This window comes from Nilaparvata lugens, chromosome 8 (assembly GCF_014356525.2).
Source record: "Nilaparvata lugens isolate BPH chromosome 8, ASM1435652v1, whole genome shotgun sequence".
In the NCBI taxonomy this organism is placed as follows: Eukaryota; Metazoa; Arthropoda; class Insecta; order Hemiptera; family Delphacidae; genus Nilaparvata; species Nilaparvata lugens.
Window position 1 is genome coordinate 46,141,568 of NC_052511.1, and position 23,500 is coordinate 46,165,067.

Sequence of the window (23,500 nt, forward strand, 5' to 3'; positions counted from 1 at the left end):
GGAGACACACGAAGTCTGCTATCTCTTCATAGTGAATGATTTAATAGAACCAACAGTTGCCAACAGTTTGCAATTGAATAATCACTTTTTCTCGAATTTCGAGCTTATTTTCAATTCTAAGTGGAAATGTTACAAAACATTAATTGTAGGGATTTTCATGATCAATCTTTTCCACTTGGAATATTTCGTTTAAATTGTATCTGAAGCCTGATAATTGGAAATATAAAACTTTGCATAGACATTTCCTGAAACTTTACCTGAAATTTTTACATATATTGCACTTGTGGCAGTTGATAGAGCTTATCGATGACTATTTTAGGTATAAATTTGATAAAAATCGTTGGAGCCGTTTTCGAGAAAATCGCGAAAAACCCCTGTTTTTGACAACATTTTCGCCGCCATCTTGAATTGCATTTGATCGAAATTGTTCGTGTCGGATCCTTATAGTGTGTTCAGTTCCAAATTTCAAGTCATTCCGTTAATTGGGAGATGTGATATTGTGTACACAGACACACACGGACCAATACCATAGAGTAACAATAGCGTAAGTAGATATCCCATGGTATAGGGCGTTTATGTCGCAACTTTTACTGTTATCTCAAGCCGATTACTGTCGATTTTTACTGTTTTGAACGGGTAAGAGTGTATGAACGGCACAATATAAGAGACTACCAGCGTCATAAAGAATCACAGGAAAGAACTACGTGGACTATCAGCTTGAGATAACAGTAAAAGTTGCGACATAAACGCCCTATACTTTGGGATATCTACTCATGCTATTGTTTCTTTATGCCAATACCCATAAAAACACTTTTTTGGACTCAGGGGACCTTGAAACGTATGGAAATTGGGATACCTCAATTTTTTCGGAAAGCAATACTTTCCTTACCTATGTTAATAGGGCAAGGAAAGTAAAAATCTGAATTTATGCGTTTTTAATAGTTTTCAATTTTTATTGTGCATTAAATATCCAGTAATTGATCCAATCGCAAACCCTGCTTTTTCAATATGTCTGCTGTGCTCGGCAGAAATATAATATCATTGGATCTTATAGGAATTTTCACACATCTGCAGTCTGCTAATGAATACTTTCTCATAAGAACTAATCGAGTAATAAATAATAGTATAAAATAATAATCTTGTATTCCTACTCAGCACAGTAGAATATTTTTGGAAAATAGGGCTTCAACAAGATTTTTCTATATTATGTGCCGGTTAAAATTTAACCCTGATTAATTCCACGAGAATTAATCTATCCTCTATAGAAGGGGCAGTAGCAAGGCAGAGAATCGGCTACGCTCTTAGGCACTATACAGGGTGTTTCAGAAGTAGTGTCGAGAATTTTAGGGTATTGTACCTGGATGCTAGGAGACTACAAATGTCATATTTGAAGTGTCCAAAACTCAGCGGTTATCCTTATAGCTGCCATTTTGTTTTTTTCACTTAAAAATTTTTATCTCAAGAACGAAATGTTGTATTGATCTGAAATTTGGCATGAATATTTATGCTATAAAGACTCAACTATAAAAAATAAAAAAAAAATTTTTCGTTGAAATTTTTCAAAATGGCGGCCATTTTAAATTTTTGATGGCGAATATCTCGAAAACCGTCCATTTTACAGAAAATTTACAAGAGACAAAAAAGTTAGCAAATTTTTTCACAATTCCAATGATACCTAATTTATTAAGATTGGTCGAAGAATAACAGATGTATTTAAGATGAAGCTTTGAAACTCGGTATGGCTCCATATGGGCAAACAGATGATTTTACAATGGTTTTCAGATGATAATGTTTGTCTTGTAAAAGTATTGTTGTTTCATTAAAAGTAAAGAACCAGATGTAGTGCTTCCTATTTCTTAGTCTCACGTTTCCTAGGTCTTATTTCTATCTTAAATTTCCAGTTTCAATATTTTCTTACGTTGCTTCTACACAAATATTTAATTATTGTAATGGAATTTAGTTCGCTGGAGTACACCGATATTCACTTCATGTATGGAGCAGCTCTTGGCAATGCGACCGAAGCAAGAAGAATGTATGCAGCTGCATTTCCAAACCGCCGTCTCCCTTCCGACAAGGTGTTCACAAGAACTCACAATCGGCTGAGAGAAGTTGGTTCATTTGAACGGAACAGGGTAATTGCTGGTAGGCCTCGAGCAGTTCGAAATGTTGCTTTTGAAGAGGAAGTATTGCAGAAATTCGATTTCAATCCTAGAACGAGTACGAGAGCAGTTGCAAAGCAAATCAAAAAGGGTACAATCAGTTGTAAGACAAAGAATCTGAACAAACCTTGGTTTAGTAGGGAGTTAGCTGCACTGCGTTTGAAGGTGATGGCAGCCTATGATTCTTATAAAGTGTTGGGGACTGATTTTGCAAAGTCCGAGTATAAAATATTGAGAGGGAGGTACAAGGAGACAATAAGAATGGAAAAATTGAACCACAATGGCCGGGTCATTGATAGCTCATCTAATAAGTGTAAAGCAGCTTGGACAATTATAAATAAAATGAGGCCTGGGAAAAGTAAACAAAGCATTACCCCAATTCAGCCTGATACTTTTGCACAGTTTTTTAGTAAATATATTGAGGATATAAGAAAGGGGATAAAGCAGAATTCCATCCCATTTCAGGAGTTGCTGAGGAGCTGTCCTGTCTCTGCTAAAAATTTTCATTGGAGGCTTATCACACGGGATGATGTGTGCAGAGTGATTAAGAATCTTAAACCCTCAAGATCTAGGGATTTGTATGGTTTCTCTAACTCTCTAATGAAAGAAATCAGTGATTTGGTTGCAGAGCCTTTGGCTTTATGCATTAATGCCTGTTTAAGAGATGGTGTTTTTCCTGATTTTCTCAAGATTGCCCGTGTGTGTCCGGTTTTCAAGAGGGGAATAGAAAAGATCCAGCAGACTATCGACCTATATCGCTTATCCCTGTTCTGGCTAAAGTGATTGAGAGTTTGGTGGCAGAGCAGTTGAGTTCATTTTTTGAAAGCTCTGGTATCTTCACGCGCTCTCAATATGGTTTTCGGAAGGGAAGGTCCACAGTTGAAGCCATTGACGCACTAGTAACTGACATACTCAATGCATTTGAGAGAAGGGAGTTTGCATGGGGAACCTTCTGTGACCTAAGTCGTGCATTCGACTGTGTTGATCACAAAATATTAATTGAAAAACTTAATTTCTATGGTGTTGAGGGTTCAGTTCTAAATTTCATTGGCTCCTACCTTAGTAACAGAAAACAGACTGTTGAAGTTGATGGTAGATGGTCCCCTGTGGTGAATGTTGAATGTGGAGTGCCTCAGGGCTCCATAATGGGACCCCTGCTATTTTTGATAGCCATAAATGACCTACCCAATAATGTAGACAGCAACACTTACATATATGCAGATGACACAACTCTGATTGATTCAGATTCTGATGTGTTGGCTGTTGGTGAGAGAGCTAGAAATTCAACAAAACAGGCTTCAGACTGGTTCTCAGCAAATGGCTTTCTTTTGAACCAATCCAAGACTCAGATGGTTGTCTTCAGTTTAAGACCGTACAGTGGAGACTCCCTGGTGACCAATAAGGCCAAGTTTCTGGGTCTGATTGTGGATAGGGATTTATCATGGGCTCCTCATATTGATGCAGTTCTGGATAGGCTGTCTCGAGTCAACTTTCTGTTGTCGCGTTTAATGTGCTGTGTACCATTTGAATATGTAAAATCCACATATTTTGCACTGTTCCAGTCAGTTATGAGTTATGGTTTAATGTTCTGGGGCAATGCAACCAAGACTGGAGAGGTGCTGATAATGCAAAAGAGAGCAATAAGAATTATGAGTGGAGCTGGAAGAATTGCCCACTGTAAGCCACTTTTTCTTGAGCTTAGAATTCTGACAGTTGTAAATCTCTACATCTACAATAGCCTAGTTCACGCGTATAAAGGGAAGCATAAACATCGGCACAGAATCAACATACATGGACTCAATACCAGACGTAGACATGACATTGACGTTCCCTTTGTTCGACTTGAAAAACTGAGATCCAGTCATTTGATTATGAGTATACGACTCTTCAATAAATTACCCCTCAAGGTCAGGAACTTAAGCCTCAGAGAGTTCAAATGTGTAATGTATGGGTGGCTATGCAGTAATCCTTTTTATGAGGTCGATGAGTTTCTGCAGATGTCGGAACCAAACATAGAAATGAATTCTAAATTTTAAAAAACAATAAAACATCTCAATTTTTGACGTGATCTTATGCATCAATATGCCTATGGATCTAGAAATATATTCTATTCTATTCTATTCTAAGTGCTTCTTCTGTGTGGCATGTACTAAACAAGGAAAGACTTCACCCCTTCCGCTTTCAAAAAGTTCACTCATTGGTTGAACGCGACTATGAGCCAAGAGTAAACTGTGCCCGTTGGTTTCTTCAGCAAGACATTATCCAACCAAATTTTCTAGAAAATGTGTTATTTACCGATGAGTCCAGCTTTACAAGAGAAGGAATCTTCAACTCTCGCAACAGTCACGTCTGGGCCTTAGACAATCCTCATGAGGTCAAAGTGCGTGGTTATCAGCATAGATTTTCGCTGAATGTTGGACGAGTATCTTAGGTAATCGCGTGATTGGACCATACATTCTTCCTAATCGTCTGAATTCTCCCACGTACATTACTTTTTAAGAGACATACTACCAGAACTTTTGGAAGATGTGCCTCTTGCAAACAGATATAATATTTGGTTTCAACATGATGGTGCCCCTGCTCATTCGGAAATGTTGTTACGGACTTTCTGAACATGACCTATCGTCAGTGGTGGATTGGGCGGGGTGGACCAGTACCGTGGCCCGCACGTTCACCTGACCTCAACCCTTTAGATTTTTTTTCTGGGGCCATATGAAAGACCTTGTTTACAGCACGCCAGTAGAAAACGAAGAAGACCTTGTGGCAAGAGTGGTTGCTGCAGCAGGTGCCATTCAAGATGATGAAAATGCTTTTATAGCAGTTCGACGGTCCATGATTGAAAGGTGCAGACTGTGTAATCAAGTTGAAGGACGGCATTTTGAGCAATTGCTGCATTAGTATCAGTGAAGCGATTTGAGTGAAATTAATATTTTTCAATGTAAAATAAAATTTGGAGGAAAGTTATTCTTGTATATTTCTGTAATAAGAACGGTTTTCATGGAATTATAAAAAAAATTAATATTGATCTTTAAATGGTGAAAAGTGGTCATGCATGCAGTACGAAAAAAATTAATTTCTCTGTTATTCTTCGACCAATCTTAATAAATTAGGTATCATTGGAATCGTGAAAAAATTTGCTAACTTTTTGTCTCTTGTAAATTTTCTGTAAAATGGACGGTTTTCGAGATATTCGCCATCAAAAATTTAAAATGGCCGCCATTTTGAAAAATTTCAACGAAAAATTTTTTTTTTATTTTTTATAGTTGAGTCTTTATAGCATAAATATTCATGCCAAATTTCAGATCAATACAACATTTCGTTCTTGAGATAAAAATTTTTAAGTGAAAAAAACAAAATGGCAGCTATAAGGATAACCGCTGAGTTTTGGACACTTCAAATATGACATTTGTAGTCTCCTAGCATCCAGGTACAATACCCTAAAATTCTCGACACTACTTCTGAAACACCCTGTATATCATAACATTGTGATTTCGAGATGGGATACATGAATCTCCCCTTGAAACTAAAATGAAATAATCAATTGAAATCATAATTTTTGAGAAGATTTAATTTTCCCCATAAACTAATATTGAATTCAGTATTTTGGTTTGATTAATCCAATTGAAACTGAATTCGTCTAGTTTTATTTTATTACCAATTTTAAGTTTTAAAGTTTCAATTACCAATCAAATCCTCTTCTAAGATTGGAAGGCAGTATTTTTATTCGAAGAATGTTATCGGTAAAAATAAGTGATTCAAGGTAAGTGTTCTAATAAGCATGATTGAAATATGTAACTGACACTCAAAAATATTCTGGTATAAATAGAGATACTCCAAAATTAATTAACTCTCCATTTCATAATATGAAATGTTTAATGTATGTGGCTTGTAGATAAATATAACTGAAAGAGCAATTCAACTATAAGCAGTAATAGGTACATTTATACATTCACATCACTTTATTCAGTACTATTATAGAAAGAGAATTAATGAAACAAATATGATAACATGTAAAATATACGTTGCTATTCACTTACTTAGCTTTCATACTTATACACAAGGACTACTTTAACTTGCACAAAAGCCGGTTAAATTTCAACCCTGATTAATTCCACGAGAACCAATCAGAGATGCCGTCTGTTCGACTTCTCTGATTGGTTCTTGTCAAATTAATCACGATTAAAATTTAACCGGCTTTTGTGCAACCGGGTCTATATCTTGGAACACTTACAACGTAATGTATCCAGTCTATGGTTTTCCTGAGTTCAACTATAGTGAGGTCCACGTTATAATGACAGTATTTGTTCAACTTTGGTTTTGCTATCCTTGTCTATCTTTCGACAAAGCAGGTGGTACTATCCTTTTCTCGGTCCACAACGATGCCACTTATGTTTTCGACAGTGTAGAAATATAATTAATTAATGCAGAGAATCGACATCGCTATTCTCCTATCTTTATCCACTTCCATTATAACGTGGACCTCACTATAGTCTTGATGCAGCTTTTCTATGGTAACTTATAAGATATATATTTTAATAAAGACTGGAAATTTTCACAACCTCATAGTTATACAAATAACGACCAACTCGTTTCAAATATAATAATAATATTCGTAAGGCTTTAATTGGTGTAGAGTCTCTGACGAAAGTTCTACCTCGCCTGAATATATCATTTAAGCCGTCAATGATATACGACTGTCACACATCAGCCGGGACCGACAGTTCAACGTTTAAAATATTACCTCTTCTCCATGGTGACTCACTAAAGTGGGTGGGAGGATACCTGCACTCCAGATGGCGTATACCATGAGTGAACTGAAGCAAATTTCTCTATGGGAAACCCAGCTTCAGGGCCAGACCATATTGGGCGTTTTTAAAGTCGGCAGGGTAGGAAGCTCTCCGATCGGCTAATTGGGCGTTTTTAGAGTCGGCAGGGCAGGAAGCTCTCCGATCGGCTGGCGCCTGAATAAACATGGTCCTTACCCTTGGGAAGATTAGTAATGCATTCAGTGTTGAGAGTAACAACTATGCCGGGGACTTATGAAAGTGAGGTCCACGTTATAATGGCAGTGTTTGATTAGCAATGTTATTGCTATCCTTGTCTATCATTCATCAATGCACATAGCGCTATCTCTTTCTCGCTTTGATCTGTTGCCAGATCGTCTTTTAACAATGTAGAATTAATTCACAAAAATATTTCATCTTAATATTATGAAAATTAATTATGAAACTATTGAAAAATATAATTTCTAGCTTGATAAAATACAATTATTTTAAACGAGAATGAACAGTTGATATTACATCAATGAACCTGTATCAGCTACCGTCTATAGAAGGCATTGACAAGATAGAGGATCGGCAACATTGTTCCTCACTATATCACCAACTTCCTCTACTGCAATTATAACGTGGACCTCACTATACCCAGCTTCCTCTCAGAATCTTCTTTCAAAAAGTAAGTAAGTAAGCCTCTAATTTAATTTTATTTCTAATATATGCATTACTTATTAAGGCAAATAAATACAGCAACATATTGACGTAAAAGATAATAATAAAAATCTGGTTTGGCGCACTCACACAACTTTCCTTGCCGTTATGAAAATTTATCACCTGACGCTAGTGTTCCCGCGCATCTCAAGTCTACTATTCAAAGATTTGAGTCAGCTGGTGACAGGGCAATAGCGCTGGAGACACACATGAGGTCTGCTAACACTTCATAGTGAATGATTTAATAGAATCAACAATAATTTGCAATTGAATAATCACATTTTCTCGAATTTAAAGCTTATTTTCAATTTTAGGTGAAAATGTTACTGAACATCAATTGTAGAGATTTTCATGCTCAATCTACTCCACTGATTTTTTTTGTTTCAATTGTATCTGAAGCCTGATAATTGGGAATCTATCTGCATTGATGGGGCGGAGCTCCTGAAATTTTTACAGATATGGGACTTGTGGCAGTTGATAGAGCTTATCGATGACTATTTAAGGTATGAATTTGATCAAAATCGTTGGAGCCGTTTCCGAGAAAATCACGAAAACCCATGTTTTTGACAACATTTTCGCCATTTCAGCCGCCATCTTGAATTGCATTTGATCGAAATTGTTCGTGTCGGATCCTTATAGTGAAAGGACCATAAGTTCCAAATTTCAAGTCATTCCGTTAATTGGGAGATGAGATATCGTGTACACAGACGCACATACACACACACACATACAGACCAATACCCAAAAACCAGTTTTTTGGACTCAGAGGACCTTGAAACGTATAGAAATTGGAGTACCTTCATTTTTTTCGGAAAGCAATACTTTCCTTACCTATGGTAATAGGGCAAGGAAAGTAATAAGTAATGCCAACCCATGTGTTCAAACGTTGCAACGCACACAAACGTCCATCTGTCCCATAAGGGCGAAACCATATTGAAATTTTTTCAGACTAACCAAATCAGCCAATAAAAGAGCTTCCTGCGCTACCGACTAAAACGCCTGAAAAAAAACGCTTAATAAGGTCTGATCCGAATTCTTCTCACGTCGTTTGACACCTGCATACAGACGTTTAATATTTTTTCGCTGTCTGTCTGTTGCTGTGAGCGTTCGCCTTAAGGGTGATGCCATACGAGGCCGGACACGACAAAAATTGACTGCTTATAAACAAAATGTGGGGATACGTCTGATATGAGTGCGACATGGTCTCACCATAGAGAAGGAAAAATAGCATATGTGTTTTAACAGATGAATGAATAATAAAAATAAATAACTAGACATCTCATCTTATAGGTCGTTTATGCTCCAAATTCCAAGCCGATTTCTTCTTAAGCCCATTACTGTCGACTATTGTCTATTAGCACTATTTTGGCCGAGTGAGCGTGTAAGAAGGGCACAGTATGAGAGACTACCAGCGTCACATAGCTTTACCAAAAACAACTACTAGGACTATCGGCTTGAGTTAATAGTGAAATTTGGAATATAAACGCCCTTTACTATGGGATATCTTCTTATGCTACCTTTTCTCTGAGGTCTCACCTACTCCAATTCTAAAGCCACACCACTCATTTGTCAATTTGTCCTTTCGTATAAGGCTTGATGTCACATCACCCTTAAAGTGAGGTCCACGTTATAAAGGCAGTATTTGATTGGTGTTGATAACCTTGTCTATCATTCGACAAAACAGATAGCGGTATCCTTTTCTAGCTCTGCAACGTTGCCAGATTTGTTTTTCAACAATGTAAAAATATAATTGATTAACAAAATATTTAATATCAATTAAGAAAATTTATTATTCAATAATATATTTCCTTGACGAATTAAATATAGTTCATTATTATTCTAAACAAGAATGAGCAGTTAGATATAGAGGTGACAGCTATCCTCTATAGAAGGCAGTGAATCGGCAACGCTGTCTCCTATCTTTCTCCCCTACTATTATAACGTGAACCTCACTATACTAGAAGGCAGATTGCATATCTTTCTCCATTGCCAAACTCTATAAAAGGTAGTGGCAAGGCAAAGAATCTGCAACGCTCTTCTATCTTTCTCCAATGCCATTATAACCTGGACCACATTATAAAAGTAAAGAAGATAGAAAATGCCTTCATAAATCATGATCATTATTTTTTTTTGAAAATTTGTATCGAGGATAGAATTTTTTTAACTTAATAACAAACATGGAGAGTGATATAGAACTTTTTATTAAACAATTAACAAGTTAAATATCACACTTCTATTTACATTGAGTAGGTCTACCTAGACTTCACTTTTTACCTTCTTTATCATCTTTTGATTTACCTATGTTCTCGATAAATCCCCTAAGCTCCTTATCTTCTTTCTCATAATCTCTTGGCTTTTCTGGCTTGAAATCAGTGCCTATCAGGAAATCATCCTTCATTTGTTTCTTGAATCGGTTCAATTCTGCATGGAGATCATCCTCGCTTATATCAACTTTTAAGGGAGGAATCAGGGCAGCCGCCATATTCCTCCCTTCCACGTTCAAAAAATTGTAAGTAGGACAAGCCCTTTCCGTATTCATAACCTCACAATTAATCTTCAACCTATGAAAAATCTTCTGGATACGATTCATGTGCTCGCCTGACTCACTAACCTTACCAGCTAGTCCAACCAAAACTATATCGAATTTAGGCTCGATTTTTGAGAAAATACTCAACGACTCCTCGTGGATATCCTCGTCGTTAGCTACATTCCAACTAATTACTGTTGAAGGAAACAAAATCACAGGTCCCACCGCAAATAAACCGTTGTTCAGACGAAAACCGTGAGAGCTATATGTGTTTATCATTAGAGGACCGCGACCGGGTTGGTTCAATACATCAACCGTTGTTCGTTGATCTTCGTTGAAACAATACTGTCTTTTTAAAACATCTAAATTGAAAAATTGCGGTTTCAAAAGTTTTTTGTTTGATTCAAGAAGTTTTAAAATCTTCATTGCGGTGTGTGTCTTTATCACTAAATTACAAACTATTCCAAAATCTGATATTAATTTGACTAACCTTGCACTACACTTTCTTTATAAATTGATTGCTTGAAAAATAGTGATTAACTGTCATATTTTATCACAATCCACTGTAGAGAATGATATTGAAGACAAAAATATTATGTTTTGTATATGAATTTGAACATAACCTCAAAATTACAAGTCAGCTGTAACTATGACCTCGAGTCCTCGACTCGACTTGAAAGAAAGAGAATATTCAGGAATTCTGGGGTCAAAATTGAAAATGGTACAGGCTGCACTACCTAGCGGCATTCTCCCGAACTAGAGCTACTTTTCGCTACTATATAGGTTGTGCTACAATCGGCAAATTTTCCCCGGTAGATTTTAAAATCCAGTAACCTGCAAGCTATTGAAAAAACCCTGTTTTTGGAATAAATTATTAATTACTTTGAACTTAAATTCCTTTAAAAACCTTTTTGAATGATACTGGACAAATTTAATACAAAACTTTGAGCTTTTTCCATCGCTGGAGCCTTCTATAGTCACAAAAACCAGTAATATTCAGTTCCCCTTTCAGTTTTCTGCGATTTCCGCCAAATGCAGTCATTGGACAGGGAAAACCATTTCAACCTATTTTCCAGCTTATAAAATTTTGAATAGAATGACCAATTTTATAACTCTGTATCTTCTATGATTTTCAAGTTACAAGCTTTCAAAAACAAGTCAAATTTCATGAAAAATATAAATTAATACTTGTTTTTAATCTGATACCGTACATTTTTTTTATGGTCTACTTTCAAATAATCTAATCATTAGTGTGTAATTTGAAATCCTTGTTGGTGTTTTCCTACCCTATATCCTGTTTATAATGTTGAAACTTATTTCTAAAACATTCTATATACTCTACAATCAATTAGACTTTTCTATCTAAGATAGATTCTCTATTTTTGATAACACGCATAACATATTCTCATCATTTAGAGGATGAGGAGGAGAAGGTGGTAAAGAAGAAGAAGAAGAAGAAGAAGAAGAAGAAGAGAAGAAGAAGAAGAAGAGAAGAAGAAGAAGAGGAGGAGGAGGAGGAGGAGGAGGAGGAAGAAGAAGAAGAAGAAGAAGAAGAAGAAGAAGAAGAAGAAGAAGAAGAAGAAGAAGAAGAGGAGCAGTAGAAGAATGACGATGAGGAGGGGAAGAGGTGTTACAGAAGGAGAAGGAAGAGGAAGAGTAGAAGGAGGAGGAGAAGGATTTGGAGGAGGAAGATGAGGAGGTGAAGGAGGCGGAGAAAGAGAAGAGGGAGAATTGAGAATGAGAAGAAAGAAGAGTAGGAGGAAGCGAATGAGAAGGAGAAGAAAATGTTGTAACAGAAGAGCCTTTAGGATCTGTATCATTTTGAAGCGTATCATTTCTACCACGGCCTTTGAAATCAAGAGTCCCTGACACTAGGTAGCCGTGGAATTCCAAGAATGAAAACATAACCTCAAAATTCTCAGAAACCCACCACCAATATAAACAAAATAATATGCCCTAAAAACGATTTAAATTAAGTTTGAGTAACCAATTGAGTTTTGTTCTTTGTTCTATCAATAGAAAATTATTGAAATGAATTGTAATTCTTGAGCTGTGATTGGTAAAGCAATAATACTTTAATAAGGTAGCGGTACTTTATTTTCTACATTAGGTCGTTCACTGTTTTCTAAATGGATTCCGACAAGTAAGTTAATTTTTACTGCACTCAAAACTATTTTTGAAAAACCTAACTCAATTAGTTTCCCCAAAAATAACCCCATGTTTTCCAAAAATCCCTTTTGTCAATCCAATTCCAATATGTTTTTACCATTATTTGAAATTTTCTTAATTGTACTGCATGTATGCTATCCTTCTGTCCATTTCCAACCACTCATGAGAAAGTTATTTAGAAGCTTTTATAAAACAGATACGGTCTTCCATGAATATATTTCATAATTATTGAAATGCAGGCTTTATATATTATTACAAGGCTTCAATTTCAACTCACTAGTATAATATTATTTATAGTCTACCATTTAACCAGAATATGAAAAACAAAATAAAACTATTAATTCAATCTGAATAATCAGAGTTACAGTAATTGTAATTGATATGATAGGCATTGTGGTGCGTTTTGTTAACGGCTTCACACATGTAGAGTGAATCTTGTACTGAATCAATGGTGTAGAGACTATAAATTTTGCAATTGCGTGTGTGGACGCTGAGTGTACACCAGACTGATTGACTCACTACAAGATTCAATACAATTGTCGGAATCGCGGGAGGCCTAAACGCTCGCTCACCCTTGATTCTTCTAATGACAAATTGTATAGTGATGAAATTTTTATAAGCAGTGTAGCGATCGCTAAACACTGAAGACGGATACCTTAAAATTATTACCTGTGAAGAATGAACATACAAAATCATACAGGTCGAGCAAAAATCCCGATGTAGATAATTTACGGGACTGCGTCTCTAATAAGTTCTGAAGGATTAAAATACGGTATTTGAACCAAATATCGTTCAGAATATACTTCGAGAACAGAGTCTTGTCGGGTTTTAAGCTCTATTGTAGGAATTTATATGATCTCTGGCTGCATCTGCTGTACAATTGATGTGTTCGCTCCTAAGTTGAGGTAGGTAACAGATAAAAGCTGATATATGAGCAGGTAAGGACAAAGAATAAATATCTCGATCTGACCCCACTCAATACATCCACTTAGACCTGTTCCAATATCCAGCTTAATTCAATTATTTCAATGATCGTATTCGATCGGTTCTTGATGATATAGAACGTGTCAGACACAATAATTGACAGGCTTAAGAAATAATCGAACTCAGAAAGCGAATTAACAAAACTGAAATATATTATAATAAAATATGTGATCATACAGTGCAGGTTCAGAATTTGATTTACAGGTTGATAATACTTTAGCATTAACAGAATAGTTAAAAATTTTCTTGTGCTTGCATGATACCATGCGTGATTCAACAGAATTTTACAATTGATAAACTTGAACAGTTTTGAAAAAATAGTGAAAAAATGAATTATAAAATATTTTTAAAATTGCTCGGGGTCGTGGTTCTGGCAGCGGAGGATAGCTAATCAACTACAAGTTCGTATAAATTAAATATTGAATAAATTTTAGGCTCTTAATAACTAAAAGCGCTTGTCGGCGTGGCCAATAATTTAACGAAGAAAAAATTTATGTTTTTCTGCACTGAAATATTTTCGAAGCGTAGATTGGGGCCCCTTTTAGAACTTATAACTCACGTGAATTTCCTTGGCGGTCGTGGTTTTCTTCTTTAGATCAAAAAATCGTTTGATCGGCAGCAATCCAGGCTTCGGTTTCAGCACGTGTGGAATTTTAGTTTAAATATCTCCTTCACCGAATTAATTAAGGGATAATTTACTTTAAGCTTTTAAATTTATCGATTGATGAAAACAGAAATTTACAAATAACAAATAGATTGGCCTAAAATATCGGCTCACAAATAGAACATATAAAAATCGAACAAGAAACTTTACAAATAGGTCTTGGTAACTATAAAAAGAGATCTGAACGGTGAGGATTTCAAAAGGGAAGTGCTGTCTTTTTCTCTAAGCTTCTTGGCTAGACCTTTCTTTTGAGAATCTCGATGTAATAATTTGCATAAAAATTTGCCATTGGTAGAACGCTTGTGACGTAAACGTGACGTCAGTGGCAGGCAGTAGAATATAATTCCTTTAATTACAATAATAATTCAATTTATGTAATTCTTAAATCTGCTTAATCTTCTAGACATAGTTTCTCTCATACAATGTACATGTGCTAGCGTAAATGATAAGACAGGGTTGTTGTCTGATAATAGATTAACATGTGTTGCTTTCAAACGATCACCTTCTTGGTGCTATTTCTATGCACTATGATTGGCTTAGGCTTGCCAAAGAGATTTAATTACCATGTGGTTCAGTTGAATTAAATCATTAATATAATATTCTTATACAATTTATTAGGTTTGAGACTGTTATAATTAATTTCTGCCGTTTTATCAATAATATAATTTCATGCTATGACCTATTTAGTTACAATAAGACCTGACATATAATATAATTTCTTAAATAATAAATAATTTCAACGATAATACATACATTTTATTTTTTTATTTGAAATTCTTGGTCCTTTATTGATAGTTTTATAATTTTTAGGAATGATATTTTACCTTGCATGAAAACCGGCATGACATTTGACAATACTTTGAATCAGTCAGCTGTGTTCATGCTGCTTTAAAACATCTGATCGATAGTAAACAAAGTGTAACCTCAAAATCAGTGAGCAATTCATAAACAATTTGTGCTTTATTTGCAAAATAATTATAATTTTATTGAATAATTTTCCTAGAAAATATTCGGTACAGAACGGTACTCTTATCTAATATACAGTTATTGATAAGTAAGCTTTATCGCTCGGTCGCTAACTATTCCTTTAGCAAATTCTTTCATTTTAAAAGGTAATCACAATTTTCTCTCTTCTCATGAGGTCTATTTGAAAGATTCATCACAGCATATATCATAGAAAAAAATATAGCATGAGAAGATAGGTAGTTTATGTTCAAAGTTACAAGCCAATTACTGTGGACTACTGTCTACTATTAGTGTGTTGTTGGGAGTGTAAGAGTGTAAGAACGGCACAGCATGAGAGACTACCAGCGTCACATAGCTTCACCAAAAATAACTACTAGGACTATCGGCTTGAGTTAACAGTGAAATTTGGAACATAACCGCCCTATACCATGGGATATCTTCTTATGCTATCTTTTCTCTATGCCTGGGTACTAATTGATATAGTGAGGTTAAAATGACAGCATTTGATTAACAAAAAAATTAATAACCTATCAATTATAAAAAATATTATTACTGTAACTTATAAACTGATCATTTTAAACAATAATGAACAGTTAATATTACATCATCTATCCTCTATAGAAGGCAGTGACAAGGCAGAGAATTGGCAAGGAGGTTGCTCTATCTTTTCCACTGACAGTATAATGTGTACCTAACAATAGGCTGGGACAAATAATACAATGGCCCATATGAATAAAACCAGAGCAAATGATCATGAGCAAGAGCATGGAGCATAAGGTTTTGCTCATGAGCAAAAGGTAGAAGCAGAAGCATTTGCTCATTTTTATATAAATAAGCTTTACCTTTTACTCTTACCTTATGCTCCTGAACTCTGGAGCAAATGCTCACGTATTTTAGAGATTTTTCATCAGCTGATTCGCTTTTGTAGCCTTAGTTTGTTTTTATAGCTCACGGAAGCACTAAATATGCAAATAGGGTGCACCGCTTGTGTTTGCGTCGTCTGCTCTGTATTCTATTTATGAATAGAGTTTTAGGTTAGTTGAGTTTAGAATTTTGAAATAATAGCGTGAAAAAATGTCATCTCTATAATAATCTTCAGCATATTCTTATAATATCAATAGCCTTCTTAAAATCGTGTACACTTTCATCTTCTTAAATACCTATTTGTGATGGCTATCTTTATAACAGGTAGCTTATCTTTTCTATTTATTCTTTTGTGGGGATAATGGTGATATGTATCATGGTTGAATCTAAAAAGAGTTTTATAGTTCTCAACTATTGGTTGTGATCGTATCTGGTATAGTTTCCTCTTCCTCATACGAATTAGTTGAGCCATTTTACTATGAGCAAAAGGTGATAAGCTGCTCTAGACTAGACTCACCTTTTTTGAAGCATCTGCTTCAAAAGTTGAGCAAATGCTCTAGTTTATTCATAAAATTTTGAGCAAAAGCTTTTACTTTTGAGCAAATGCTCAAACTATTTTTTTGATGAGCATGAGCAAAAGGTTTTGCTCACGTTTATTCATAGAAAATGAAGCAAATGCTCCATATTTTAGAAGTATAAGCAAATGCTCAACTTTATTCATATGGCCCAATATCTTTTAACGTTATCTTTAGGCCTACTCTATGCTATATAGGACTAGATATATGGTAATCGCTTTGGAATAATAACTTAATTATCATTATTATTCTTGCATTTGTTGTCTGGCTGCATTATCATCATCATTATCATATTCATCATCATCATCATCCTCATCATCATCATCATTATCATCTCTTTGATATTATTTAATAATTGGTAGTTAATTGATAGTTAACAATTATAGTGGTTCCACTTCCACGTTATAATGGCAGAGGAGAAAGATAGAAAAACAATGTTGCCGATCCTCAGTCTTGTCAATGTTTTACATTCCTGAACAATCCCCAGTTTAGGAGTAAAAATAGATGCAGTTCCAAGACGACTGAATCAATCAAGTATATTAATCAAAAAACCTATAGACGGTAGCTGATACAGGTTTATTAATGCAATATTAACTGTTCATTCTCGTTTAAAATGATCAATTATATTCTATTATGCAAGTAATTATATTCTTCAATAATTTCATAATGAATTTTCATAATTGAGATGAAATATTTTGTTAATTAATTATGAATTCTACATTGTTGAAAGACGATCTTGCAACAGAGCAAAGCGAGAGTGAGATAGCGCTATCGCTTTGTTGAATGATAGACCAGGATAGCAATACCATTGCTAATCAAACACTGCCATTATAACGTGGTCTTCACTATAGGTATGATATGATATGATAATCGCTTTGGTAGTTAATTATTTTCACTTTTTGTGTAGTTGAGTAGTTGATATTGTGGTAATTATTCATATTGAATGAAAAAGACTAAGAAATTGTCAAAAAATCACTGATTTTTTCTGACTGAAATCAGTGGTTTTTTGACATTTTCTTAGTCTTTTTCATTCAATAGTTAATTATTGATAGTTAAAGATTAGTAATTAGTTCACTATGTCATTCAATTGTCAATCACCAGTAATAAAGAGTGATTTCTTATCTATTCAACTCCTATTAATAGCAGATAATAATCAATTACATATACATCACTAGAATATTGTTATACCACGATCCTTTGTTACAGGAGTATCTACTTTCAAAACACTACTACCAACCCACTACGTCAGTTAAGAAGAAAATTATCAAAAACCAAAGAAAATGAAACAAATTTCAAAAAATCTAAACTCGAAAACACATCCACAATTCAACAAAATTTACCGACTTCCCTTGAAGTCGGTTCAGATCGTTTGAAAGACGACTTCTTCAACGTCAGCTGTGAACAGTTGGCTAGAAATTTGTTGGGGAAAATTCTGGTGCGAAATTTGGGTGACGTCATCTTGAAAGGACGAATTGTTGAAACGGAGTGTTATCCTGGAGGAGAAGATAAGGCGTCGCATTCGTTTAATGGGAAAATTACCGCAAGAAACAAGCCAATGTTCATGAAGCCTGGAACGTGTTATGTGTATCTTACCTACGGAATGTATCATTGCTTCAATATCAGCTGTCAAGGTAATTTCGAAGGTTTAAAACTGTAGGGAGGTCCTTATACCGGCAGCGTTGCCGATTCTCTGCCTTGCCACTGCCTTCTTTAGAGGATAACTGATACCGGCATAGCCACCTCTAATACAAGGCCCCGGCCTACGATATTGCAACGTCGCAGTGTAGGCCTAGAATGTAATACATGATTGGTGAAAAAGATTAAAAAAAATACCAGCTGATCTTTTTCACCAATCATGTATTACATTCTAGGCTTACATTGCGACATTGCAATATCGTAGGCCGGGGCCTTGTATTAGAGGTGGCTAAGATACCAGTATATCTGATTTAATATCATTTGTACATTTTTGTTTCCAGTTTAAAATAATCCATTCATGAAGAAAATATATTACTTAATGATTGAATAATAAATTTTCATAATTGAGATTGAATATTTTGTCAATCAATATTATATTTATACATTGTTAAGAAACGATCTGGCAACGTTGTGGAGCACGAAAAGGATAGTGCTATCTGCTTTGTCGTATGATAGACAAGGATAGCAACACCAATGTTAATCAAATACTGCCATTATAACGTGGACCTCACTAAAGCTATTACACTTAATACCCTGAATATCGGGGACCGAGCTTCGCTCTGGAGTACAAAAGCATAAAAAATTTATTACGAAAGAAGAAATTATAAAAACATTCATACAGAAATGTTCTATCTAATCACAGTAAATTGAGATTAATTCCCAGAGGAATGCAAAAAATTCCCTCACAAAGGCCCAGTTGCACAAAAGCCGGTTAAATTTTAATCCTGATTAACTTCACGTGAACAAAATCAGAGGAGACCATTTCAAAAAGATGGATCTACTGGAATTAATCAGGATTGAAAATAACCCGGCTTTTTTGCAACCGGCACTAAGTTCCTGATTGAATTATTACAGAAGTTCAACAGCTGAGTCATAAGGTGCGTACAGATATACGCGCCGCGAACACGAGCAATTCACTTTTAATCAGCTGATTATATCTGTATTTTTACAGAAACGCTAAGATACAGATGTACAAGCTTGGCATCAGCTGATTAAAAGTGAATTGCTCATGTTCGCGGCGCGTAAATCTGTACGCACCTTAAATTTTGACACAGTCCCACACACATGAACTCGCTCACTCACTTCCATCACCAACAGACGATGAAATAATTATTATCAGATGTTTTTCCAAGGATGAATAATAATTATCCTTTTAATGTCCTTCAGCGAGTTTTCTCAGGGATGAGACCTAGTGCAATCGAATCTTTATATTATAAACCTACTATGTTCTGAATTTCGTGAGAATCGTTGGAGCCGTTTTCGAGATCCGGTGGAATACAAACATATAAACATCCAAACATCTAAACATATGAACAGAAGTTGCTCGTTTAATAGTATAGGATATGTAATTCATATGATTTACTTGAAAAAATAAATTTATTTCCTCCTCAAATTACGAATTACAAACAAAAATTAAGTAGAATTTGAATAGTATCTTGAAATTTTACTGATCACTTATCTAGTAGTGTGATCAAATAAACGTAGTATAATTAACAAGGTAAAAACATTATCAAATTAAATAATAAACAATATAAATAAATGTTTAAATTATATGATTCATTTATATTTTGTACATAGACAAGATTTTTATCTCGAGAAAATACCTATCTAGTGAGTAGGCCTATTTATTATCTATTTAAGTAAGTATTTCATAATAAGTATGCAAGTAAAGGTGCGTACAGATATACACGCCGCGAACATGAGCAATTCACTTTTAATCAGCTGATGCCAAGCTTTTCATGTCAGTATCTTATCGTTTCTGTAAAAATACAGATATAATCAGCTGATTAAAAGTGAATTGTTCATGTTCGCGGCGTGTATATCTGTACGCACCTTTAGCGATAAAAAAATATTCATATCTTATGATTTATAATTTTTGCAGGTGAGGGAGCTGCTGTATTAATAAGAGCTTTGGAGCCTATAAAGGGTATTGACAGAATGCTCGAAAATCGACTGGTAAGTTGGTTTATAAATTAATTTAAAAAAATTGTATAACATATATCTATAGAACAAGGCTTCTAGTTTTGTCATCCAAATATCATTTCACTATTACTATGTGGTGATCATGCATGATAATTAATTCAAATTCATGTCTCTTATCAAGATATTTAAGAAAAAATTATTAAATGAATTCTAGCTTTAGAGCTGCCACCACCAGGCTTCAAAGATCCTCGGACCTGGTTGTTTATATAAAACTAGCAGGAAACCCGTGCATCACAAGGGTCTAATTTAAAACTTGACAAACTGAAAACTTGATGTAATGAAATCTTGAAGAGTTTCAAAATAGGCTTGTAACCATCCTCGGATAAAAGAATCTATATGGGCGATTCCAAGTTAATCTTGTCCAGTAGTTCAGACATGATGATGCGTCAATAGTTATTTGTGCAACTAGTGCGCAAAGTGACAGTTTGCTGCACCGAAAGAAACAGGCGAGGGCGGAATGGTTTCTTGAGTGCAGCAGAGGAACTTTGCGCACGTATTTCACATTAAGTTTTTCCTACAGTTACCATTGAATATGAAAAGTGGGTAATTATGGGTAAAATTGCCTGAAATGCATCAAATGTTTTTCTGTGTAATTTTATTATTGATAAAAACCTTAATCCTAAAATCCTAAAGTCCTCGTTGTCCTTGGTTATAATATATAATGAATAATAATTAGCGCGTTGTGCTTCGTTGCACCTCTGATCACTATAGCAGCCACAGCAGTCACTGTTACCAACTTCATTTTGATTTTGCTGCACTGTTGCTCCATATAACCTACTAAGTATTTTTGCGTTGCCATGTTGCAAATCTGGAGTGCAGAAACATTTTTCCCGCACTAGAGCGGAAAAGTGATTCTTTGCGTTCTGTAATCAGTGCAGCAATGGCCACTTTTCAACGTAACTGTTGGAAAACATAATTTTCCTATCCCGTACGTGTATACGCCAGTTCTTTCTTTTATTATCCTATACTATTAAACGAGCAACTTCTCTTTATATGTTTAGATGTTAAGATGTTTGGATGTTTAGATGTTTAAATGTTCATATATTTGTATTTTACCGGATCTCGAAAACGGCTCTAACGATTCTCACGAAATTCAGAACATAGTAGGTTCATAATATAAAGATTCTATTGCACTAGGTCTCATCCCTGGGAAAACTCGCTGAAGGACATTAAAAGGATAATTATTATTCATCCTTGGAAAAACAGCTGATAATAATTATCTCGTTGTCTGTTGGTGATGGAAGTGAGTGAGCGAGTTCATGTGTGTGGGACTGTGTCAAAATTATGACTCAGCTGTTGAACTTCTGTAATAATTCAATCAGGTACTTAGTGCTGGTTGCGAAAAAGCCCGGGTTATTTTCAATCCTGATTAATTCCAGTAGATCCATCTTTTTGAAATGGTCTTCTCTGATTTGGTTCACGTGAAGTTAATCAGGATTGAAATTCAACAGGCTTTTGTGCAACCGGGCCTTTGTGAGGGAAATTTTTGCATTCCTCTGGGAATTAATCTCAATTTACTGTGATTAGATAGAACATTTCTGTATGAATGCTATGAATTTTAATCTACTGGCATATCTGATGTGATCTGATGTTTTTACAGAACTTCCAAACCCGTAAAACCAGCGAGCCAAAAAAGAAGCAGAGGCAGATACACTCACGTGACCTATGCAATGGACCTGGCAAGCTGTGTGTTGCCTTGCAAGTGGACACGGCAGAGGTCAACGAGAAGGACATTTGCAGCTGGAACGGAGTGTACATCGAGGAGGACGTTCAAGGTCGAGAGGTCAATGGCCCCAGAGTGTACATCAAGGAAGACATTCAAGGTCGAGAGGTCAATGACCCCAGAGTGTACATCAAGGAAGACATTCAAGGTCGAGAGGTCAATGACCCCATAGTGTACATGGAAAAGGATAGACAAGGTCACAAGGTCAATGACCCCAGAGTGTACATCAAGGAAGACATTCAAGGTCAAGAGGTCAATGACCCCATCATTGTTGCATCAACTCGCATTGGAATCGACTCCTATGGTGAACCATGGACTAAAAAGCTATGGCGGTTCTATATTTATGGAAACAGATGTGTCAGCAAATTTGATAGGACTAGAGAGAAGGAGATTATTGATCAGACTTGAGGGAAAGTTAGGTAAAAGTGAGGGAAAGTTGGGTGAAAGTGAGGGAAAATTGGGTAAAAGAGAAGAGAGGTAGGGTGAAAGTGAGGGAAAGTTATGTAAAAGTGAGGGAAATTTGGGTAAAACTGAGGGAAAGTTGGGTAAAACTATAGGAGAGTTGGGTAGAAATGAAGGAAAAATAGGTAAAAGTGAGGGAAAATTGAGTAAAAACGAGGGAAAGTTGAGTGAAAACGAGGGAAAGTTGGGGTAAGAGTGAGGGAAAGTTGTGCGAAAGTGAGGGAAAGTTAGGTAAAAGTGGGGGAAAGTTGGGTAAAACTGAGGGAAAGTTGGGTGAAAACGAGGGAAAGTTGGGGTAAGAGTGAGGGAAAGTTGAGCGAAAGTGAGGGAAAGTTTGGTAAAAGTGGGGGAAAGTTTGGTAAAACTGAGGGAAAGTTGGGTAGAAACGAGGGAAAGTTGGGTAAAAGTGAGGGAAAGTTGATACTGTACCATAAAATCAATATAATTGTGAATTTGTTATAGAATGATTGTTGCTATAGTGTTATTTTCTTCAAATATAGATATCAGTGTCCTAGCAAACAACAAGTACCATATTGGGATACATTGATACAAAAAGATAAAAGACAAAAAGATACTCTTTAAAGGGTACTACAAGATTATTTATATTGCTTTTATTAATTTATTCAAAAGTATCCCATGAAAGTGAAGTGTTTTTATAAAAAGATACAATTATTGTATTTAAATATATACATATATCATAGTTTTACTTTAGGCTTGATAATTTTTATATTATAAATGTTGTAAATGATGATGATTCCAATATTAATTGTTATGCTATGAATAAATATTCCAACAACATGATCAATTTCTTGCAATTGGATTCTATTTTTCCTGTTTATTGTAACTTGAAAACATTTCCATTTCTTCCACCAATATTATACATCAGTGCCATTTGTATCGTGAATAAATACAGTTATAATAAATACTCTAAATCAATTAAAGCCTTGGGCTTTGAAGCACCTATATACCCTATTATAAAGTCTCCTCTCAATTAAAATGGAAATCTTTATGCCGGTTGCATGAAAGCCGGTTAAATTTTAATCGTGATAATTAATTCCACAAGGACCAATCAGAGAAAAAGGGCTTCTCTGATTGATTCTCGTGGCATTAACCACGGTTAAAATTTAATCGGCTTTTGTGCGACCGGGCCTATTTCATATCAATGTTACACTGAGGTGAAATACGTCATTTTCTCAATAAACTACGATTTGAACAATCAATCAATTTCTAAGTGGAAAAATTT

General features: G+C 35.2%; 2 protein-coding genes across 5 annotated transcripts; one reads left to right on the forward strand and one right to left on the reverse strand.

The window, feature by feature from the left end:
* Positions 1-9,825: 9,825 nt before the first annotated feature.
* LOC111047022 (NADH dehydrogenase [ubiquinone] 1 alpha subcomplex assembly factor 3) lies at positions 9,826-10,835 on the reverse strand. Its single transcript, XM_022332691.2, has one exon. The coding sequence runs from the start codon at positions 10,596-10,598 to the stop codon at positions 9,909-9,911; it is 690 nt and encodes a 229-aa protein (XP_022188383.2). The 5' UTR covers positions 10,599-10,835; the 3' UTR covers positions 9,826-9,908.
* Positions 10,836-12,044: 1,209 nt separating this feature from the next.
* On the forward strand, positions 12,045-23,077 carry LOC111047014 (putative 3-methyladenine DNA glycosylase). 4 transcript variants are annotated; one of them, XM_039434930.1, is made up of 6 exons: positions 12,047-12,315; positions 17,601-18,025; positions 19,972-20,045; positions 21,673-21,847; positions 21,896-21,951; positions 22,000-23,077. In XM_039434930.1, the coding sequence occupies exons 1-6, from the start codon at positions 12,302-12,304 to the stop codon at positions 22,201-22,203; spliced, it is 948 nt and encodes a 315-aa protein (XP_039290864.1). In that variant the 5' UTR covers positions 12,047-12,301; the 3' UTR covers positions 22,204-23,077. The 4 variants fall into 4 exon arrangements, with proteins under 4 accessions (XP_022188371.2, XP_039290864.1, XP_039290863.1 ...); XM_039434929.1 differs by having other exon boundaries at positions 21,896-23,077; XM_039434928.1 differs by having other exon boundaries at positions 12,048-12,315; positions 21,673-21,951.
* The last annotated feature ends 423 nt before the right edge of the window (positions 23,078-23,500 follow it).

Excerpts from the sequence above, each read along its gene's own strand:
- LOC111047022 (XM_022332691.2), bottom strand. The coding sequence starts at position 10,598 with ATGAAGATTTTAAAACTTCTTGAATCAAACAAAAAACTTTTGAAACCG.
- LOC111047014 (XM_022332679.2), top strand. Across the intron at positions 18,026-19,971 it reads CTTCAATATCAGCTGTCAAG|GTGAGGGAGCTGCTGTATTA; the intron begins GTAATTTCGAAG and ends TAATTTTTGCAG. Across the intron at positions 20,046-21,672 it reads GAATGCTCGAAAATCGACTG|AACTTCCAAACCCGTAAAAC; the intron begins GTAAGTTGGTTT and ends ATGTTTTTACAG.